We start from the raw sequence: 23,091 nt of genomic DNA, 5'->3' as shown, positions 1-23,091 counted from the left end.
GGAACTGATGAAGCACAGCACATGAATGGTGATGGGCTATTTCTTCGCTATCTGAACGCGCGGCCCACATGCAAAGTAGACAGCGCGGCCCACATGCATAGAGACAGTTGGATCTCTCTCTCATGCTTTTTTTTTTTTGAAGAACCTCTCCCTCTTGCTTTTTAGGTCCTATTCTACTGTTTTTTTTTTCCTCCATATCTACTCTCTTAATTCTCAGAAAATCAGTAGATTTTCTAAACAAATCATGGTGTGTTTTTCGTATAATGTGTATATATAATATTTGGAAATAATTTAATTAAAAAAAAAAAAGAATAATTGAAGAACTTAAGTTTAATACAAGATAAGGCATGAACACCATTAATCAAGAATTTATACGGGATAATTAATTATGTTAACGGAAATCGTTATTCTCTATATATGGTACTTAATGGGCTATCTTTTGGCGGCTATAGTAAGAAAGACTATGATCAAAAGAAAGAGACGGTTATTGATCAATGAGAGAAAAGCTGAGTCCCTCCAATATCAATTAAATTCAATTACGTACACGTATATATGCAAATGTTTCTCATGTTCCTGGTAAGTAAACCAGTTATAACCTTTACGTATATTTACGAGCAGTGTGTCACATTGCTGTGTGGGCATCACAAACATTATCGTCGTTTCCAAGCTGCAGCTTTTCTTTTTCGTCGTGCGTATGATATTTTATTTTTTGCAGCTAGCTGTAATATGTATATATATATATATATATATATATTGTATATGACGTAAAGATGTATTTTTTGCATATAGCTAGCTTCAAAGTTGAGACAATTTCTCTCATTATTTTCGTCCATTAATAGTGTGGGGACAATAATAGACTATATACATTCATTTGAGAACTGATAGTGATATGAAAGTTCTTCCTCTCGCTGAGTTCCAGTACTTCACGATGCATGCAAATTAAACTTCTTATGTTATATATCACCGTGACCGAAGTGTCAAGGCGGCGCCCCGGTGGCAATATATAAAGAGATAATCATATATATATATATATATATATAGAGGACAACCATATGAACATGCATGCAACTATATAATTGCTTAAAGTTATACCCCGCTTGCATTGAATTGGGTTCCAAGTGGGCCGGACGTACAGTTAAGGACCCACAACTATTTTTTGAAACTTGTTGGAGATAATGCATGCAGGGCTGTTTATCCGGGTTTCGAACCGGATATCTGGATATATCTGGCCCGAAACCCGAATTGTAAATCCGGGTCAGATTGCGGCTTGGGTATACAAGGATTATAACACGGGCCGAAACCTGAATGCATCCAGATTTTTACAACCCGGAATCTGGGTTCCGGGCTGTACCCTCCTTTTTTTTTTTTTTTTTTTAAACGAAGCCTATATTCTATTGTAATTTAAAAGCTTATATTTTAGAATTCTTAAAAGCCTTTTTTAAAAAAAAAAATAAAAATCTAGCAGCCTATATTCTGTTGTAATTTAAAAACATATTTTTTTATATAGAACAACTATTTATCTTTTCAACTAAATGCAACTAAAAAAAAAAAAATTAGAAATTCAATATTTATCATATAAAATACATGCAACACATAATGCAACTCTGCTACATATATATTACATTATTTGATATTTTATACATTACATTACAAAACACAAAATTACAAGTCATGATTGATAATCATGATTACAAAACAATTACACAATATTTATCATGATTGATGATCATCAGTTTAGGAAGAGCTTCTGGACTACTTGGTGCCAGCTCTCCTTCACTGCTCCCCTTGCACGTCGAACTTCTATTACATGCCACGGCATCCCCTTGCACATTAATATATATATATATATATATATATATAGAAAGCAAAATACATGGGAATCAATTAAATAAATAAGGCAACAATACTCATTGTAATTGTCATGATCAACAAAACCTGGTACCACATCCAATAAAGATATTGTAAGTGCACATCCAAAAAAATAAAGAACTTAAAAAAAAATACACACAAGCAAACTTTTAAAAATAAAATAATTATTGGTAGGTTGTGCATATTGCTATGATATAATTCAGAAAAACAGTTGAATGCTAATCCACGTTGTAGAACAGCAACCCTACAGGAGTTAATTTAAGCTTTTTAAAATCAACCACATACACCTGACTCACTAAAAAGTTCATTAGTAGTCGACTACAATAAATGCATGCATTTGCAACAAGCTCAAAGACATACACCACGACAAAAGTAATCAACTCATCTATTTTTTATTTATAAGAATCCACTCATCTACAAGCTTTTCATAATCATATTTTAGCTTTAAATCATATAACATCTCCTAATGGATGATACATTAGTCCCAACCTCAATTTGGTACATACATAAACTCTGATCAGATATATAGATCACTGGTCCAACTCTGTCAATACAAGTTCCAAGGACACCACACATAAAATGCAAAACTTGGCATGACAAATTTCCTTTTTTAATAGGTAAAATAAAATTTTATTGATAAGAAAAAACAGGAGTCTAAACCCAAATACATAGGAAGTATACAATGAGAACGCCCAATTAGAAGGACTAAAACTAGATACAAGGAAACCATGAAAACTAGCAAATTTAATCACACAATTCCATAGTTCTCTGAACTGCATGGTAGGGGGGGCAACTTTTTGTTTTGAGAAGCTGAAATAAACAAGAGTTCCTTAAAAAAAAAGTCTGATACCTCTTTTCCCCATATAACCACATATAATATGAAGTATTATATAAATGTAATTACATCCCCCAAAAAATTTGCGGGATATAAGAGCACATGTTCATTTACAAAGGAAAATGATATGCTACAAATCAAAATACTTGGCCATATTGTAGCAACCATTCCTCATTATTATGCTCACAATTATCTATACATGCATATAGCACAATGAAACAGAATAATCTAGGGAAAAAAAAAGTATCAGTTACATTTAGCAATGGTGCAAAGATTTAGAAGCCAAACAGGCTAATGCAGAAAGTCATTGAAAACAAATATGCTCACAATAACATGTTGTTCTTAAAATCATTGATCCTTCCACAAGACTTTCATAAGGTCAGGAAAGATCGGAAACATGATCTTATCATATGCAGAGTTGGCTAGAAATTTTCAATTATTTTTTTCCAAGGTGATGGCATCTTATTTAAATAGACCTAAGGCCAAATGAGAAACTATAATCTTCTATTGAAAGGGCACGTTATCTAGGCCATTTTACTAGCAAAATAACTAAAAAAAACCAAGATCTATCAAACTAACAGCATATACTTTATACTCATGTTTAAGAAAATAACAAAAAAATCCAGATCTATCAAACTAACAGCATATACTTTATACTTATGTTTAACAAAATAACAAAAAAACCTAGATCTAGCACAAAATGTCGTAGCCGTAGCAGAAAAAGGATGCTAACACAGAATGTCGTAGCATAGATCTTACCTGAACAAAGCTTACACAAGCCATACCATTTCATCATCGTGATTCCAAGGTATATGACGATGCAAGATAGAGAGGGTGAGAAGAGAGAGAGATCGAGGGTGAGAAAAAAATCAGTAGATAGCTTTTTCTTATCATTATAAAACAAATCCAAATCGAAATAAAATGGACCCAAATTGTAAAGAACAAACCTGTAATAGAATTTAGAAATTGAATGCTAGAAGATGGAGAGAGGGACGACATTTCAACTGGAGAAGGTTTTTCTTCTGGAGAAGGCCCCCAGGACTGATAAGAGAGAGAGAGAATGAGGCAAAGATGAGTGGCAACTAGGATTTCTGACTCTGAGATGAAAGAGAGAGAGAGAGGGGGGGGGAGATATTTAGTCGGGGCCCGGGGGAAAAAAAATAAATGAAACCAAATATCGAGTTTTTAATCCGGTACTCAGATTTTAAATCCGTATCCAAACTGCATAGGTTCGAATTTTACAATCCGGATTTCAGTCCGGATTTAATCCGGACCGGAACTCGAAATCAGAATCCGGTTTTACTAAATTTTAGACCGGACCAGATAAAATTATGCCCGTATGAATAGTCCTAAATGCATGTATAGCTTTCTTAATGATAGGGATTGCATGCAGTCAGGAGAATTGATGAGTTTTAATTAATGGAAACGACAATTATGAACTAGTACTACTAATATTAATAGAAGTTTCCCACAGAAAATTAATAAATGTTCTAGAATCTATATATTGTCCTTTAATTACGTACGTACCTCCCGAAAGAAGAGAGTATAACTTTTTCGATGAGAATTTCAGAGAAGGAACTTGGAAATATACAGAGTAATTAGAGGCGTAGGCGGCGGCCTAGGGCGAAAAAATAAAATGTAGGTCGTACGTCGCCATAAAAAAAAGTTTTCTAAGCTGAGGATTTAAGAAGATTTTATGGGTATTGAAGAATCTTCAACCCGGAGAAGTTTATTACGTCTTATTCCAAGTAGTAAGGAAGGTGCGTAATTAGCATTCATATGCGCGGAATATATATAGAAGAAAAAAATAGATAGCAGGAAAAGTAAAAGCAACTGCTTGCATGCATGCTTTGAAACTGCTAGCTTTGCTGATTACTGCGCGCTCGTTCGCATGCAAAAAATTAATGTTGCCCCTGCAGTAATTTATAACGTAAATTCCTTGCATCAGCCGATCGAGCAAAGGCGAAGGTTCTTGGAAAAGATCAGGAATTAAGGTGCATATATCATGCATCAATATATATATATATATTTTATAAGATATATGCATTAATATTGATCTCACGCACTGATACTGATGATCATGATTCGCTCATAAATTCCCATCAACTAATATTATTTTAAGAAAAAATATAGTTACAAGTAGAATTACGTATTAACATATACATTACTCTAATGTGATTGGTCAAAAAGTAAATTTTATTAAAAATAATATTAATTTAAATTTTAGATATAAATAACTCAATATCGATATACAGATTAATACTTAATTTTATTTGTACGTAACAAAACTCTTATTTTAAACTATTAATTACGTACGTTGTTTCTTAATCTTCAGTATTATTTTTCTTAATACTTTCAGCTAGCTAGCATGCAGCTAGGGCGGTACGTACGTACGTATTATAAGCACTCAAATAATCCAACGTACATTTTAATTTCTTGCTACTTCCTTCTTGGCGGGCCGAAGTACGTGTACGGCCACCCGTTGTCAAGTCGTATTTTCAACATCATTAATATATATCAACGACATCATATGTAATTATTAGTTTTTATTTAACTGATCATTTGGGTACGTACGTACGTACTATATATATATTATATGCCCATATATATAAAAAATTTTCAGGTAAATACAAGTACTATATATATATATATATGTATTAGGGTTCATGTTCTTCTCCAATAAACAAAAACAATTAATGGTAAGTAATAAATTAGTAGATCGATGCATACATGCTAGCCTTCTTTTCCCTCTCATCGCATGAGTTAATTAAATAGTATACGAACAATGAATAGGTTAGATCACTTGGCCGCCCCTCAGACTGTGAATCATGAATTGGGTGCCAGAAATACGTATGTACGTACTTTGTAGCTAGGAGGTCATTATTGTTATAAATATAATATGTGTCCAAAATCAATGGTACTGATCAGATTATGTACTATAAGCCTAGAGAAGTAGTACTACGTACAGGAAAGTGACCCTAAGTTTGGTACAGCTAGGGTTCATCTGAAACTTAGGAATGCACAACAACGATTACAATTTATGCAAGAAAGCGACCTTTGCTGATAGGGAAGGACATGTATCTACTAGAAAGGAAGCTCAACAGGTTGGAGAGAGAGCAGTTAATGTGCCGCCAGAGATCTAAAACTCTGTTGCTGAAGGAAGGAAATCAGAATTCAAAGTTTTTTCATACAAGAGAAAGAAGATATATAGTATCTTGAAAATTCAAGACGATAATAGAGAATGGCATAATGGTGATAGAAAAGATTGGTTATCCTAGATTTCTTTAAAATTTTGTTTTACTTTTGATCAGAGAGGATTTATCGATTTTTTGGGAAGCCTAGCTGGGAGGGTAACAAACCAAACTAATGAAGGCTTAGCACCAATGTACATTAATTGAGCGAGAGAAGATAGAAGCTCTTAAGGCAAATGCATCCTTCGAAAGCTCCAAGACCAGATGACATGACCCCAATTTTCTACCAAAAGTTCTGGACTGTTGCTGATAGATTAGTAACTGCAGCTATTATGAAAGCTCTAAACAGTGGTGAGTTTCACACTTCTTTGAACCATACTTAGATAGCATTGATTCCTAAGAAGAAATCTCCTGCTAAAGTGGCTGACTTTCTTCCTATTAGTCTATGCAATGTTGTGTATAAGCTAATGGCCAAAATAATTGCTAATAGACTGAAAAGTGTGCTCCCTTTTCTTATCTCGGAGTCTCAAAGTGTTTTTGTTCCACACCGTCTTATAATTGATAATGCATGTGCTCATTGCTTATGAACTTGTTCACTATTTGAAGCACAAGAAGGCAGGGGAAAGATGCCACATGTCTATAAAGTTAAACATGAGCAAAGCATATGATCATGTTGAGTGAGATTTTTTAGAGACTATTTTGAGTACCATGGGGTTGAGAAGAAGCTGGTGAATATGATCATGAAGTGTATCTCTACTATTACATACTCAGTGTTGATTAATGATGATCCTAAAGGGCCAATTGTTTCGATTAGATGTTTGAGACAATGGAACCCTCTATCTCCTTATCCATTTCTCTTGTATACAAAGGATTAATATATATGTATATCATCCGTTCACCGCTAATGTTTTAGGCACGTGGACAAATTATACAATTGTACAATAGAAAGCATTTTTGCTGGCGCTTTTAAATCTCCGGTAAAACAACAAAAATCGCCGCTATATCTATATCCCAGCGATTATATACTCGCCGGTACTAATCAGCCATTTCTTCTATACGGCAGCAAAGTTTCCAAATCGCCGTATAATACACGCTCTTTCCCGGCGATTAGAAAATCGCCGGAATATATGTATAAAAAATATAAAAGTAAATGCCGACGATAAATAAATCGCTGTAAAATTCTTAGGCGGCGATTTATAAAACGCCGGGAAATAAATGATAAACGGGAATTCATTAACCGGAGTTTAAAAAATCGCTGGCAATTTAATCACCGGCGTTTAAGAATCGCTGGTAAATTATTAGCCGGCGTTTCATAAATCGCCGTTAATTTATTAACTGGCGTTTTGGAAATAGCTGCAAATTTATTATGTGGCGTTTCATAAATTGCTGGAGAATTATTACCCGGCGTTTTAGGAATCGCTGGTAAGTTATTAACCGGCGATTGATGAAACGCTAGATAACTATTTACCGGCGTTTATAAAATCGTCGTGCTTTAATATAGCATTTTTCCCATCGCCGTGCTTTAATATAGCAGCGATTGGAAAATTGCCGGCAAATACTATAACAGCCATTTCATTATCTTCTAGCGATTTTCAAATCGCCGGAATTGGAATTACAGTATTTTTTTATAATTATTTTATGGTGTTTTGTAAGTTTTTGGTGGCGATTAAAAAATCGCTGAAAAATCCTAAGAATTCCTAATTTTAATAACTCAATATTCCTACATGGGTCTCATTTAAATGAGACCAATGAGTTCTCATTTAAATGAAACCCAGTAAGAATACTGGGTCTCATCTTTCACCCATGCATTAATCATGAAAACCAAATATTTGCCCGTCATTCGTCTAAATGTACCTGATTGACATGAGTAGCTAATTAATTATCCATACATCAACAAATTTGGAATATATCAATATTCAAGTAAAGTCGTCAATGAGACCAAAGTCATATATATTTTTACACTGGATGGTGCATTATACTGTCATATCAACTACAAGCTGAGCTACTGATTATGTGAGAGAGAATAATCACTAATATTTGATACATGTTCAAGTCTCTACTACATCCAAAATCAAAGAGCTACCAAGTTGTGCTTGTTGGTGCCTTCAGTGCACGCTAATGAACATCACTAGTACTGAAGTTTTGAAGAGTGTTCCCATCTGTTTAAAATTATCAAAACAGAGACAAACTCATGAGCACCCTATATGACATAAATAGTTCTTTCTTAATTTGGAAATAGCATGTACAAATTATTTAAATATCGATAAGTTGAAATGTGACTCTATAATATATCCATGTATCGATATATTAACTAGAAACTCCATCATAAAACCAAATTGGGATGGAAGTACAATATATATATCGATATATTGACTTGCAAGTACGTACGTGATAATCATGGAGGCAATTAGTTGAGGTCCCTTGTTAATTTTAAAATTTGGTTAGGAATGGAACTAAATTTTTTTTTAATTTAATATTAGGCGAAATTCCAAGGTGCATGCATTGAATTTCAAGAATAAAATAAATAGTTCAGTCTAAGACATGAACACATTAATATTGCTTAAATTTAATTTATTGCAATTAAAACGAAATTCAGTAAGTATGGAGTTTAAAATGATCTGCTCACAAACTTTTGTTGCTAATTTTTATTATGCATGCGATGCAAGATCACCCAGAAATTAAGGAAAATTACTGACCATGTCGTACTTTGGTCGCCGTTTCGCCCGACCGAGTAAGATTTCGTTCCGCTTTATCAGATGAAGACAGATCATCCATGGCCCATGCAGTACTACTTGTCGCGATCTCGACCGAGTCAAAGACCACGTTTTCTCTGAACGATTCTGGAGTTCATACATACTTCTCTCAATTCTTATATGCGATCATACGCGAAGAGGAAAATAAATAAACAAATCCTGATCACTGGGCGATGCTGGAAACGCAATATTATAATCGTCTACACTATATGCAGATCGATGATCAATAAACTCTAAAAATTCAAATGAGTTTCTGATTCTAACTACCACGACATATTATATATATATATATATATGAGTAATTTTACATACGATCGTAAAGTGTTTAAGTAATACTGTATAAATGCTTTGAAAAAGAGTATATATACTTCACTATTAAAAATTAATTTTTTTTTATGTCATGTGGGTCTCATATTTTAACACTTTTTTTAAAACGATTAAACGGTAGTTGTACAATTTATAATTATAAATATCCTTTTTTTATATATATATTATAAAAAATTTTAAGTGTAGACATTTTTACATATTTCTCTCTGTGTATTATATTAATACAATTGGTTGCATCATTCTTTTATATATAAATAAAATAATTATTTTACCAAATTATATTAATAAAATATATAAAAAATACATAAAAATAACTGTAGGTAACATAATTCTATTAATTATATATCACACGTATGATGATAATTAATTTGAGATCAGTTTTTGAGTACTTTTCACGATCGACTGAATTCGCTCGACCGGCAAAGGGGACAAAAGATATAAATTGAAAAGAGCAGTCAAGAAGTGGCAGATTGATTAGGCAAAAAGTTTAATAATATTAATTAATTAATCTCGCCGCAACTAGCTAGAAGGACCATGGGAAAAAAGTAGTTACACACTAATTAATTATCTCCCGATTCAGAAAACCATGCAAACAGGAGACGAGTGACCGTTTCAGCGATCCTTTAAAGCTAATAACATAATTAACGTGTTTGAAGGTTTAAACAGTTCCAAATAAGCCTAGAGCGTCAAAACATTCAAACGTGTTTACTCTATTATTTGCTTTCTTGAATACCGGGTAGTTTCTTCACAGTCCAACCAAGATTTGGAATTCTCCCACCTTGAAAATCAAACTCAGATTCTGGTCATTGATCAAAAGTCCGCGAACCCCCTCAATACTATATATACACATATACCCTGGCTTCACAGGTCTATATCTTTTATTAGATCCATACTACAATTACTACAAACAAAAGGCCGGCCGGAACTAAAAACATTAACGCGCGTATATTGCAAGATCGATCAGATTGATCATCTTTTGAGTCTTGAAACATAAGAATTCCGATACCTTATTGAAGAAGCCATGCAGCGTTCAGTGGCCTTGTCCAGGAGCTTTGTTCGTCCCTGGAATCAAATCCAACAACTGCCACGCTCACACGAGGTGTTCATAAGCCACCGGGGGATAGATACGAGGAGAAACCTTGCCGGGTTACTTTACGACCATCTTTACAGGCTGAGGCTCAGACCTTTCCTCGACTGTCGAAACTTGAAACCTGGGGACAGGTTGTTTGACAAGATTGATACTGCCGTTCGAAACTGTAAGGTTGGGGTTGCAGTGTTCTCGCCCAGGTATTGTGAATCCTATTTTTGTCTCCGTGAACTGGCACTTATGATGGAATACAAGAAAAGAGTCATTCCCATCTTTTGTGACGTCAAACCGTCTCAGCTTCGATTTGAGGACAATGGATCTCCCATACCTGAGAAGGAGATCGAAAGATTCAGAATGGCACTCGAAGAAGCTAAATATACAGTTGGACTGGCATTCGATTCGTCAAAAGGGTACGCATTAATCTTTCATAATCTCGACTACTTTTTAAATCCGTGAACGTATATTTCGCATATTTTGTTATTTGGTTGATGTAATACCTCTAATTTTCTTGTTCTTTTTTCGGTTTTCAGGAATTGGTCGGAGTTCCTAGAAAGTGCTTCAGATGCTATCATAGAGAATTTGCTCGAGGTAGATCGGGAGCGATTGGAGGTCAAGAGTCCTAAACAACATGTGCTGAAGTGCAACAGCTCACTTCTAATAACAAAATGAGCAATTAATGATCAAGAGATCGATTCTCATTATAAGCAAATCATGGGATCGATCAAAGCAATTAACTATTCTGTTAATAAAAATATAACATTAAAATTCATTAATGTTGATTTTTTTATCCCCATGTTGTAACATCATAGTATAAAATGCGTTCAAAAAGGTTTGTTATTAGGTTTTTGTGCATTAAAGCAGGTTATAAGGGTCGAAGAAGATAAAAATTTTTCGTATCAATGAGGTTATAAGTTGATATGTGCAAAGTACTTCTGACAATAAAGAAGGATTGTAGTTTCTGGAATTATTTGTATTCCAAGTTGTAAATTCATGTATTCATGTCATGTAATCAATATTTTTACACGATTCATTTACGGTACTGTGTGCACATCCTTGTAGATCTTTTAATTTGTGACAAATCCAAGTTTCGAAGGATCGTTAGGTTATTTTTCGCTCATGTTTTGACAAAATATATATATACTGCAATTGAATAAGATGATCTCTCTCCAAATCAGCCACCTACTTTCGACTTAACTCGGGGGGGTTAAAAACGGAAACCGCTCGTTTTCCAAGCTCCGTGAGCTTAGACGAAATCTTTCCTCCATTGCCTAGACTGTAGCATCGCTAAGAGGTTCAATACCTTATATACATATGATAATGATCAGGCTCATGATACCTATAGTTTGATACTTTCTTGTTATCAAACTCGATGTTGCCTTACGTTTTGGTTCTAGCCATGGAAGTAATTGATCTCCGAACTTTTGAAACATATCATGACATGAGCGACCTGCAAAAAGTCAAATCATGATGTGATAAGGGAAAGATTATCTCCCATCTCAAATTTGCGGACGCATTGTCTGCAAAGGCAAATTCAATTGCGTATCTCTCCTTCATGAGGGCTTAATTACAGAAGTCTAGTTATTATGTCGGGTTTAGTCCCCGTGCGGTATTACTTGTGGCATTAATTTGTAGTAAAGTGACTTATTGATCAAGACTTAATTAAGAAGAAGGAATGTCGCATGCATGCACTTTGGTGGAAGCGAATTAATTGTGGGAACGGTGAAGAGAGCTAGCTGGACTCGTCTTAAGCTTTTATATTATATGGACTCCGCACGCAGGGTGCATGGGTGCATCTTGCAAAATTAACTACTCTCTTCGCCTCGACCCAGCTGGTAGATGTAATTTTTGGATTAATTAAGGGTACTAATCTGAATCGTAGTAGTACTGGAGCTAAGGTCTCATGCTGGCCGGGGAATTAATCTATGTCTATCAGAGAAGGAATTAAGGTACCATGTTTTGGGCATAGAGGGTTTAGCCATCAGTTCGAATCGAGCGAGCAGCCATACTAGTATTGAAGCACCTCTCATGTGCAGCGTGCAACAACGGTCAGCAATCTATGGCTATATATTTGGTTTACATGCATGGGTTAATGTTGATTCTGAATTTATTAGAGCTGGTCGATCGCAGCTTTTGCACTATTATTCGTACTTTTGCGGAATGGAAGAAAAAGGGCCTCTTACGTACGCGGTACGACCTACCAACAAGAGTAATGCTAACGGTAGAATTGGCCGTTCAATAATTTTGAAATAAATTTTATTATTAAAAAATTAATTTTTTCTTTTTATGTAAATCTCTCATATTTATTCACATTTTTAAAATAATTATACGACACTTGCACACGCACTATTACAACTATCATGTATATAAATATATAAATGTGCAGGAAATTACAAATATTTAATCATTAATTATTTATATATGTATATATATATATGAAAAGGAATTTAAGCACATGATTAATTACCTGATCTCGGTGAAGAAATCGAATATATCATTGTTTTTCCAATCAAATTTGTTCAGTATAGACGCACGGCAATTGGTTGGCGGCACTACGGACGTTCTAATTACTGCTCTAGCTAATTATTCGCGGCCGCTTCGTTTGTTTTATTTTTGAGACATGATCTAACTGCTCTACCTATATATATATATATATATATATATTCTTTAACAAATTTTCCTTTTCCACAATAGAATCATAAAATATTATTATTGTAGAGTGTAATGTTGGTGAAGTACGAGTGATATTGCAGGCCCTCGATCACACGGCGTCGGTGCTTGAAATATTTTATTCATGCTTTTGTTTTCCGTGGAATCTGTGATGAATAATTATATATGTGTGTGTGTATAGGTAGGTATGTATGTATTGAGCACTGCCGACGTGGGTCATTCTAAATTATATATATATGTGTGTGTGTGTGTATAGGTAGGTATGTATGTATGAATTGAGCACTGCCGACGTGGGTCATCCTAAATTATATATATATATGTGTGTGTGTGTGTGTAGGTAGGTATGTATGTATGAATTGAGCACTGCCGACGTGGGTCATCCTAGGCCTGTTCGCCGTCCTTGACGTTAGCTACATGGTAATTCTCATGATATTGGACAGAATATTGAACAAAATTGAACATTTTACATGATGAACGAATGCTGCATGCAGGCTTAATTTCATACATCTCAGCAAGTCAAGCATTGAGAAGTAATTTCATAAAATGTAAGATCAATACTTCAAAACTCAATGGCATCAGTACGCTCGCACGCCACTCGAAGTTACTCTAAATGTAGTGAGAAATAGTTTGTAACTTTCCATTGATATATAGACGTACACAATATTGCATGAAGCTATTTCTTTATTTTCTCAACAAAATTAATTAATGAGCCTTATGATCTGTTACAACCTTGTATCTAATTAATGGTTGAACGTGATTATGCTCAGTTTAGGGGCATATCCCATGAGATGGAAATTTCCATCAGCATTCTGTGGATATTCAGGGAAGTATGCATGGAAATTATGAACAGAGCTATATATATAGAAACTTTTTATTTGTTTGGAAGCACGTCAATGCCAATAGCTAGAGCTAGCTTCTTGGAGCAGCCATGCAACGTTCACCAGCTAATTTGTCCAAGAACTTTGCTCGCAAATTCCTTAATCCCGGCGGTCGGAACCCAATCAGAACAATACCAAGCCCATCATGCGCTGTGTTCTTAAACCACCGGGGAGATGATACGAGGAAAACTCTTACCGGGTTGCTCTATGACCATCTTTTCAGGTTGAGGCTTAGGCCTTTCCTCGACAGTCGAAACATGAAACCTGGGGACAAGCTGTTCGACCAGATCGATATCGCTATCCGAAATTGTAAGGTTGGCGTTGCTGTGTTCTCGCCCCGATATTGTGAGTCCAAGTTTTGTCTCTATGAATTGGCTTTGATCATGGAATCCAAGAAAAGAGTTATACCCATCTTTTGGGACGTAAAACCATCCCAGCTATTGGTGAAGGACAATGGAACTTGTTCGGTGGAGGAGCTTCAGAGATTCAGCTTGGCACTCGAAGAAGCTAAATATACCGTAGGGCTTGCTTTCGATTCGTCAACAGGGTACTTTCCAGTTTTCCTATAATTCCTTGTTATATTGTTTTGATTGGTATCTTAATTAATTGATGAACAAATCTTTCACACAATTTCTGATGTAAATATTATTCTTAAAAATAAATTAATAATACATATTTCTAATGTTGCTTTTATTTTTGGCCTAATTTCAGGGATTGGTCAGAGTTCCTAAGAAGGGCTTCCCATGCAGTCATAGAGAATTTACTCGAGGTAGGTGGGGATGAACGATATTGGGAGAAGAAATTTAAAAATCAAGCACTCGGCCAAGAGTTGAAGTTTAATCCACTTTTCATACCACAAAAACTAAATCAAGATCTCATCGATCGATTATAACTAAACTTCGTATGAAGAAATTAATCAATAATATTAATGGTTCACGACTAAAGCCGTTTATCAAATTGTAAAAATATATCTTGCTGTGAATATATATGTGTATATAAAAGATCATGTACATGATTTTAGGCTATTGTATCTTTCACGTGGATTATCATGCATCGGGGTGCATGGGGCCACGAGTTCTTCCCTTTTTGCTCTTATTCTTTATTTTGTGTACATAAAACTGTGAATGCTGATCAGTGACAGTAAAGTTTATACGTACGTACTTACAATGTATTTATATATATTTGCCAAGTTGTAAATTTATTTAATGGTAAATGTATGTACATATTCTTGGAGATTATTTATAAGAACCCAGGCTTCTATATATAGAAAGTACTGCTAAATTCAATTTTTTTCCCTCTTTAGTTTCAGCTCTAGCTCGTTATCTCATAAAAAATGGAAGGCATCGAATATTTTCCTAGCAATGCTATAGGCAATGGAGGAAAGCTTACTCAAGTCAACTATTTGAATATATATCATAAACAATATCGAGGTGAACGTAATCGTTACTGGCCGTTCGGTTGAAATTAACCCGCAGCTACGTACAACCTTCCGGCCTATTGTTGATGAATTTACATATAATCATAATTAATTATAAGCAAAGAAATTTCAGCGTTACAACCTTTGACCCTGTTGAATATTAAATTTCCTTTGAAATATAAAGCTTATATATATATATCGATCCTACGACGAGAAGAATGTTATATACAAAAAACGAGATCCCTTGTGCTTTCAAATGCAAAGGCCCGTTGTGTTTTTCACTTTATGTGTGTGAGCATGCACCGAACGATATTAGGAGAAGAAGCAATGCAGTTTCCTTAATAGAATTAAAAAAAGAAAGAAGAAGAAGAAGAAGAAGAAAATACGATTCATTCTTACGGGCTTTTGCATGCTTATTTTACATACATACAGATAGAGATGCATGCATATGTAATTCATTCATCGTGCAGGAGATCCAAATACCGGTTATTATAATAAATAAAAGGTTTAAACTCAGGCCAGCCAACAATTAACTTCCGTCCACCGACCATCTGATCCATGCATTCAACGCATGCATGCACGCACGCGATAAAGCAAAAGCCGAATCACCCGCCCACCAAAGCTACAGTAAAATCAAAAGGAGCTTGAAATAAAGATCTGCGGTTCTAACCTTTTGAGTGAAGGCAAAGAAAGCCTTTTTTTTGGGTTTCATTTTCCTGTCTTTTCAGAATTCGATCGGTCAATTAAAATAGTCGTACCAACTCAGTCGTGATTTCGTCAACCCTGCTAAATCCGAGTATTCGGAGCTAGCCTTGCTTTGTCAAAGTTCGTTTTGACATATTTTTTTATTCTTCTTTCTCTCTCTGTGTCTCGTCTTTTTGCCTACACCTGATTTATTTTCTCTCCTTTCAAACCTAGCTTAATTAATACTAGAGCTAGTTACTTAGCTAGCGATAGCCTATGATCTCTTCCCTCGTGTTACTCGTGTGTGTATATATATATATTGAGTTTTATTAAATTTATATATTAATCTCTATATTAATATTGATATTTTTATATTTAAAATTTAAGTTAAAAAATCTATTTTCTGATAAAACATATTAAATAAATACATATTGTTTGTAACTAGATTTTATTAATCTCTTACAACTGGTCTCTTTTGGTCCAGTTGGCTTACCTGTTTAGCATGTTTTAGGGGTCCGAATCATGTCAGGTGAGGTACCCACTTGTTTCCACTGTCACTCGGTTTTATTTTTTATTTATTTTTCTTTGTTCTTTTTCTTTCAGCAACTTTTCAGGGCATAGAAAGCCCCATGCAGTACTTGACAGGGCCAGAGATTCGACCCGGCCCATATCCTTACCCTAACCAACTAGAAAGTGCTATTAGCTAGGCCCAATATTAATTCAATGTTAGTAGTTTAAGAGACAGCTTAATTCTCGTATTAAGGGTTCGTTTGGATTAAATGATAATGTTTTAGATGAAAAATAAAAGTTAAATAAAATATTATTTTTTAATATTATTATTATTTTAAAATTTTAAAAAATTAAATTATTTATTATATTTTATATAAAAATTAAAAAAAATTATAATAATGATACGTGATTAGGTAAGAAGAAGCTCTTTCCGAATTATATAAAAAAAATTAATAAGTAGTTCGCATTTACGTATTGACCACTTGATTAAGGTCAGTACTTGCTCGTCCCACACAGTATCCGCGTAGTGTCCAATATCTAGGAATTGTTGTCTCCCACCGACACCAGCCCCCTTCGCTTTTGTTAATGGAGGATCCTCTCGATGCAATACCCATTTGCATTTGTCCATTACTTGTTCAAACTACGCTCTTCCGTCCCCACAGTCTCGATCTCCAGTTTTCCACTTCTGAAGCCTCCCCAATAATACGGATCATGAAATAATTATAACCATCAAATACCTCTTTGATCCCTCTTTGTTTTTGTTTTATTATCATTTGACAATGGGTTGGCGAGGTGGTTCTGTCTTGTTTCTTCTTATTGTTGTTGTTTTAGGCAGTGGCAAAGTGGCACATGCTATGGATCTCAGCAGCAATTCCCATGAAAACTACACTCAGTTCCTTCTTGCCAATGGTGTTGCTCACACGCCGCCCATGGGGTGTGTGTAAACTTCCATCGGCCTGCTATGAAATTCTTTATTTATTTATTTGTTTTTTTGCTTTCAACATGGTTGTGTGAATGCTCAAGTGAGATTGTAAATTGTTTGGAGTGCAGATGGAACAGCTGGAACCATTTTCAATGTGATATAGACGAGCGGACTGTGAAAAGCACGGGTACTGCGCTCCACGCTTATTGAATATTGGTGTTTTTTTTCCAAAGACTCTCCCTTGAATTGTGTTATGAAAATGGTTGTTCCGTAATGCAAAGTTGGAAGTAACATATTTTTTTAACAATATATAAACTTACTCTTTCTTATTCATACGAATTATTTATATCAAAATAACGTGGAGGAAGATTCACGTTTCTGGGTTGACTTTGAACCAGCTCTGAAGTTTGTAGTGACGCTCATTGTTAAAATTATTGTAGCGTTATTCATTATTTTATCTTTCCTTGGAAATTAATTATAACAATTTAAGGTTAGGTATTGTCGATTTAGGAATGCCTAGGCAGATTTTCGATCCCACGGAATACGTTATTCAAAACCTTGAACTGTTTTTCACCGAACTAGGAAAACCAAAGGAACTTCCTGATTAGGTTCCTCATGAATGACTAAGAAGTTGGGTGGATTGTAGAGAATAGCCCAATTAATGATTTTCCAACAGCCATTGAAAGTTCTTGATTAAAAGTTTTAACTATAGTCATTGCAGATTAAATCCACGCGCAATTTTTAATCTAATACGGAACAGTACCTAACTGAATTACCTAATATAGGCAAGCAAGTCATGTGACGCTGTATTATGTGGCATGGAGTAAGTTATTTACTGCGTGAAGAAGTTGGGGTCTCTTTAGCATGAATTGTACTTGAATATTTGATGGTTTGCTGCCTACATTGATCTATTCAGGGTTTCAAGTTCTCTGAGGATTAATATTTTATTTATTCTTTGCAACTTTTTTATTGCTGAGAACAGCAGACGCTCTTGTTTCTACTGGTTTGGCGGCACTTGGGTACAAATATGTAAATATTGGTATGCCATCCTCATACTATCTTCCTTTAGTTCTTGTGAGAATTAGTGATTTTTTTCCAGAGTACCGATTGTGGAACAAGGTGTTACTCTGCTAGCAACCTATGGCTAGCATTTTTTCTTCCCTTTATCTGCCATGGTGATGGCTAACATAGGGGAAAAAAACTAGAATAAAAAAACTTAGCAAACATAGTGGCTCGCAATAACACTTCTCACATATTTTTAGTGGTGGTTAAATGGCAGATGATTGCTGGGGAGAAAAAGATAGAGACTGGAGGGGTAATTTAAGGGTAAAACCTTCTACTTTTCCTTCTGGAATCAAGGCCCTTGCAGATTATGTTCACGCAAAAGGATTAAAGCTTGGCATATATTCTGATGCTGGGTAAAGCTCTGCCCTTTGTTTGGATTTTATATAATAACTGTGATCACAGTGACCAGTGTTATACAAGCCCAGATTATTTTTCCATACAATTGCAAATACCATTCGAAACGTTCACTATTTTCCATCTTATATTTTTGCATCCTTAGCTACCAAACTTGCAGCAAGACAATGCCTGGATCTCTTGGGCATGAAGATCAAGATGCAAGAACTTTTGCAGAATGGGTTAGTTTTTCTAGTCTGCTACAACATGACTCGGATTTATTAGTGGCATTTGGTTTCTGTTTCAGTGGAAAGTAAGCACAGCTATTGTCTTATGGGGGCATTTGGTTGCAGGGAATCGATTACTTGAAGTATGATAATTGCTATCATGATGGTTCTAAGCCATTATACAGGTATTATCTTTTGATACTTTGTACCTAGTGTGATTTCTATTAGTGCAGAGAAGGTCGTCTATACTGTGCAGAGCCTGTGTTTTAGAAAATATTGTCCTCTGTTGCAGATTTGCTAGGATGAGTAATGCATTACAGAAGGTTGGCAGGCCAATCCTTTATGCTATATGTGAATGGTAAGCCCCATGAATTTTGGTTGACCATCCCTTAACCCCAAATTCTTTTTAGGTGTAATAGGTGTAAGTATTTGCATGCTATGGCATGTTTTAGGTGATATATGTGCTTCATATTTTGAAAAGTAACAGTGGTTGAGTGAGCATTGGGATTCAAGAGCTAGATGTAACTTGCAGATTTCTCGAACTTTTTGAATGCTATATAAATGGCTTTGACAGAGCATCATTTTCATAGGGGACAAGACAATCCTGCAAAATGGGCCAGTCGGTATGGTAATGCTTGGCGAACTACGGGAGACATAAAAGACATCTGGGAAAGGTGGCACTCCCTTCCCCCCCCTTTTTTTTCCCCTATGCTTACTTTTAAATTGATTCTTATTTTACACGGAATCTGACATTAGAGGCTGAGAAAATTAGTTAATCATTATATATTACCATTTCAGTATCACATCAATTGCAGATGAAAACAACATTTGGGGAAGATATGCAGGACCCGGCAGGTGGAATGGTAATTGTCAAGTTTAAGTATTAGCTTGAGTTACGGATGCCATGTTCCTGTGCTAGTATCGGTATCAATAGATCTGATACAAATGGAATGTGCAAAGGTTACTATGTCAATCTTCATAAACATATATGGAACCTCACTAAACTAATCCTGCTTATGATCATTGTAGATCCTGACATGTTGGAAGTGGGAAATGGAGGGATGAGTATTGAGGAGTATCGATCTCATTTTAGTATTTGGGCTGCAATGAAAGTCCGTCTCCAATTTATATCTTTCCCATTTTCATCTTTACAACTTCCATTTTGTTTGATCCAAAATCCTTAATTTGACAGGCTCCTTTACTCATTGGATGTGATATCCGATCTGCAACCGCAGAGACTCTTGGGATTCTTGGAAACAAGGAGGTGATTGGTGTTAATCAGGATCCACTGGGAATTCAGGCCAGAAAAATTCGATCTGAAGCTGGTCTAGAGGTATATCCGGAAGGTTGTTCTTTTCCTTCATATGTGAAATTAATGATATATAAATATTTATACCACAGCTATATATACAGGAAAACCTATGATATCTGCATTCCCATGACCTTTGAGCCTTGGCCCAGTTGGTAAAGAGATGGTATGGTGTTGGGAACTTGGGATAGTTTTAGTTCAAATCTTACATATTGGAAAAATAAAAGAATGCGAAATTGATCAGGCCTTTCTGAAACAACTATCTCAAAATATTTATCTTTACTTAAGAATCATAACTCAAGTAGTCATATCCTGCCTAAGTTTCTCTAGCACCTCTAGAGGCTTTGTCGAGAGTGTGTCTCTCTAATCTTAAAAGTAACAAGGTCCCAACAAGTTTCTCTATGTTTCTCATCATTGTGATGCAGGTTTGGGCAGGACCTTTATCAAGGAGAAGAATAGTGATAGTCTTATGGAATAGAAGCAGATTCAGGGCTCCAATATCTGTGGGATGGAGGGACGTTGGACTCTCTCCATTTATGTCTGTGACTGTTCGAGACTTATGGGCGGTATGAACCATTTTTTTTATGCTTTTAGCAGTTTTTTGTTTTTCTTTTTGTTCCTTATCAGTTTGGATTCCATTGACGTGGTTTCTTTTGAACTTCTATGTTAGGCTGTATTCTAAGACTCATGTATTTATTGTCACTTCAGCCATATTCTTAGCTAAAAAAACCCCATATCATTCTTCTTGCAGCACTCATTTGTTTCAAAGAAGATGCGTTCTCGATTGACTGCATATGTTGCTCCCCATGCTTGCAAGATGTACATTCTCACCCCAATCTAAATGGATGAGAGGCTTGGCACTTTGGTCTATATATAATAGTCGAGTGAGAGATGGTGTCCCACTCAGAAGGCAGCTTGATGAAATGAAGATATTTAATTATATGTATTTATGATATGCTAAACTGAAAGGACTTTTTGCCACAAGGATACAGTATGCTTATTTACTTGCTATCTTTCTCTCTCTTTTTCTTTCTTTCTTTCTTTTTTTTTTTTTTTTTGGATCTTTTGTAACAAAAAATCGGCTTTATGAAAGATGGGTTTAAACGCGCGATCCACTGGGAGTAGTGTACAAAGAAGTTCTTGTTTCTAGACGATGATCAATAAACAGATCAAGAACCTCCCTGATGAAACTCGTTCTTAAATCTCACTTGACAGCCTTTTTTTTTTTTAAATGCACCTATTTATTGCAGTTTGAATATATATGTTTTGCACAAAATCAAAATCAATGAAGGTTTGAGTTGGGTTTTGCTTGGGACCCCCCCACCCCACCCAAAACCCAAGTTTATTGAAGGATGGATGAATTATTTAATTCTGTTGAGGTTAAATCTAGCCCTATATATTTAGCTTCTCAACATAAATCAAAATCAGACTGATCTTTAACGGCATCACCGGCACTGGGTTCTCCGGCACTATATATAAGCTTTAGAAATCGGCTTATATGAGTAATCATGCCCACAAATTGAACGCACAGAGAGAGCTTCAGGATTCTGGCAACTTTGAACTTTGATCATATAATTTATGATGTTACTTTTCTTTGAGTATAATTACAGTCTACGTATCTTCTTCATAAGGGTTTCTGAATTGTTGGTTCTGTTGTCAATTTAGGTTGCATTTCTCTTCTTCTATGCTCAGTTTTTATTTCTAACTTTCCTCACGAGCGTCGATGGATGCTTATGAAGGAAAGGTCTGCCGTCTTGTATGCTAATTGGACCGTGATCATCTTGCATGCTTTTATGGCGACTACTGCTGCTGAAAACACACTCATGGTTATTATTACTAGTGCCCAAAACACACTGATCAAGGTGAAGATTTTCAAAGCAATATTGGATAGTGCGCGCGCCCACAACACAAAAGTAGTAGTTTCTTGGTGCGAAAGGTGGCTTATCGAGAGCAGCTTTGTCAATCTGCAGTTTGTTCAACAAAGTTTTTTAGTTTTTGAAGTGAGAGGCATTCAGCCCAACAAAGAAACAGAGAGAGAGAAAGTGACGAGGCCTCTTTTGGTTTTTTGTGTTTATCATCATGATGGTCACGCATGACATACCATCTAGGAATTTGATAGATTGATTTAGTAACTGTTGGGGAGACAAATATTGACGTGATTAATTTAGAGCATTAAAATTTAGAATAATTTGCTAATCTAGCTACTTTTCATGATCTATTAATTTAATTTATTTATTTTTATTTTCATTTTCATTTTTATTTTTATACGGAGTGGGGGTTTTGATTCTCGAAACCATATTTTTTATTTGGAGAACTGGGTTATATGTCATTGACCATTAAACTCTTGACTTCTGATGTATTAATTAGTTAGGATGAAAAATATTTATAATTTAAATTTTTATATGATCAATATTGTCGCGTGATTTCTTAATGTGTAATGTTTTTACTCACTAAGTTATAAGTAGAATAACGCTTGAATTTATAAACTTACAATTATGCTTAGAAAGCTAACAGTAAATAAATATTTAAAGAGATCAAGGGTCATGTCTGCAGCTTATATCTTCTATATATAAAAAGTGTGTATGAAACGGAAAATCTTGTTTTAACGGTTTTTCTTGTTTTTCCGTTAAAGTTAACACCGTTTGTTTTAACGGTTTGGCACATAAAATGAAGACATAAATATTGAGAGATATAGCATTCAATGTTGTTATATGATTTATTAATCTCAATAATTATAATACTTAATAGTTTATATAATAATAAGTAATTAAAGATTAGTTATTATATTTTTCTCTTTCTCCTTAACATATACACGTGTATTAGGTGCATAAGACGTGAATCCCTAAGTATAATATACGTGTATTATACGTTTCATTAACTCAGATTACTGAGTATTCCAAATTTAAAAATCTCATATAATATATAATACAAGTGTGTTTAATCAAAGTATTTTTTTTCCCCATGGTTGTAGGACGTAGCTTCCGCTAAGTCATATTCCATACGTGGGCTTGCTATAA

General features: G+C 35.0%; 3 protein-coding genes across 5 annotated transcripts; all 3 read left to right on the top strand.

Moving 5' to 3' along the window:
* The first annotated feature begins 9,996 nt into the window (after positions 1 to 9,996).
* On the top strand, positions 9,997 to 10,731 carry LOC122275985 (TIR-only protein-like). The gene is made up of 2 exons (XM_043085385.1): positions 9,997 to 10,472; positions 10,593 to 10,731. The coding sequence occupies exons 1-2, from the start codon at positions 9,997 to 9,999 to the stop codon at positions 10,729 to 10,731; spliced, it is 615 nt and encodes a 204-aa protein (XP_042941319.1).
* Positions 10,732 to 13,637: 2,906 nt separating this feature from the next.
* Positions 13,638 to 14,176, top strand: LOC122275221 (TIR-only protein-like). The gene has a single exon (XM_043084203.1). The coding sequence runs from the start codon at positions 13,658 to 13,660 to the stop codon at positions 14,174 to 14,176; it is 519 nt and encodes a 172-aa protein (XP_042940137.1). The 5' UTR covers positions 13,638 to 13,657.
* Positions 14,177 to 16,701: 2,525 nt separating this feature from the next.
* LOC122277415 (alpha-galactosidase-like) lies at positions 16,702 to 21,085 on the top strand. Of its 3 annotated transcripts, none has more exons than XR_006229003.1 (13): positions 16,702 to 17,152; positions 17,269 to 17,327; positions 18,123 to 18,179; positions 18,420 to 18,558; positions 18,705 to 18,780; positions 18,892 to 18,950; positions 19,058 to 19,123; positions 19,356 to 19,439; positions 19,564 to 19,628; positions 19,795 to 19,877; positions 19,958 to 20,111; positions 20,500 to 20,640; positions 20,826 to 21,085. XR_006229003.1 is itself a non-coding variant. In XM_043087384.1 (13 exons), exons 1-13 carry the CDS (start codon positions 16,998 to 17,000, stop codon positions 20,913 to 20,915), a joined length of 1,215 nt encoding a protein of 404 aa, XP_042943318.1. In that variant the 5' UTR covers positions 16,705 to 16,997; the 3' UTR covers positions 20,916 to 21,085. The 3 variants fall into 3 exon arrangements, 2 of the variants coding, with proteins under 2 accessions (XP_042943319.1, XP_042943318.1); XM_043087384.1 differs by having other exon boundaries at positions 16,705 to 17,152; positions 19,958 to 20,098; XM_043087385.1 differs by lacking the exon at positions 20,826 to 21,085 and having other exon boundaries at positions 19,958 to 20,098; positions 20,179 to 20,536.
* The last annotated feature ends 2,006 nt before the right edge of the window (positions 21,086 to 23,091 follow it).

This window comes from Carya illinoinensis, chromosome 9 (assembly GCF_018687715.1).
Source record: "Carya illinoinensis cultivar Pawnee chromosome 9, C.illinoinensisPawnee_v1, whole genome shotgun sequence".
Taxonomy (NCBI): domain Eukaryota; kingdom Viridiplantae; phylum Streptophyta; class Magnoliopsida; order Fagales; family Juglandaceae; genus Carya; species Carya illinoinensis.
Note: the sequence above shows the minus strand (reverse complement) of the source record. Positions and strands in the feature narration are given on the sequence as shown.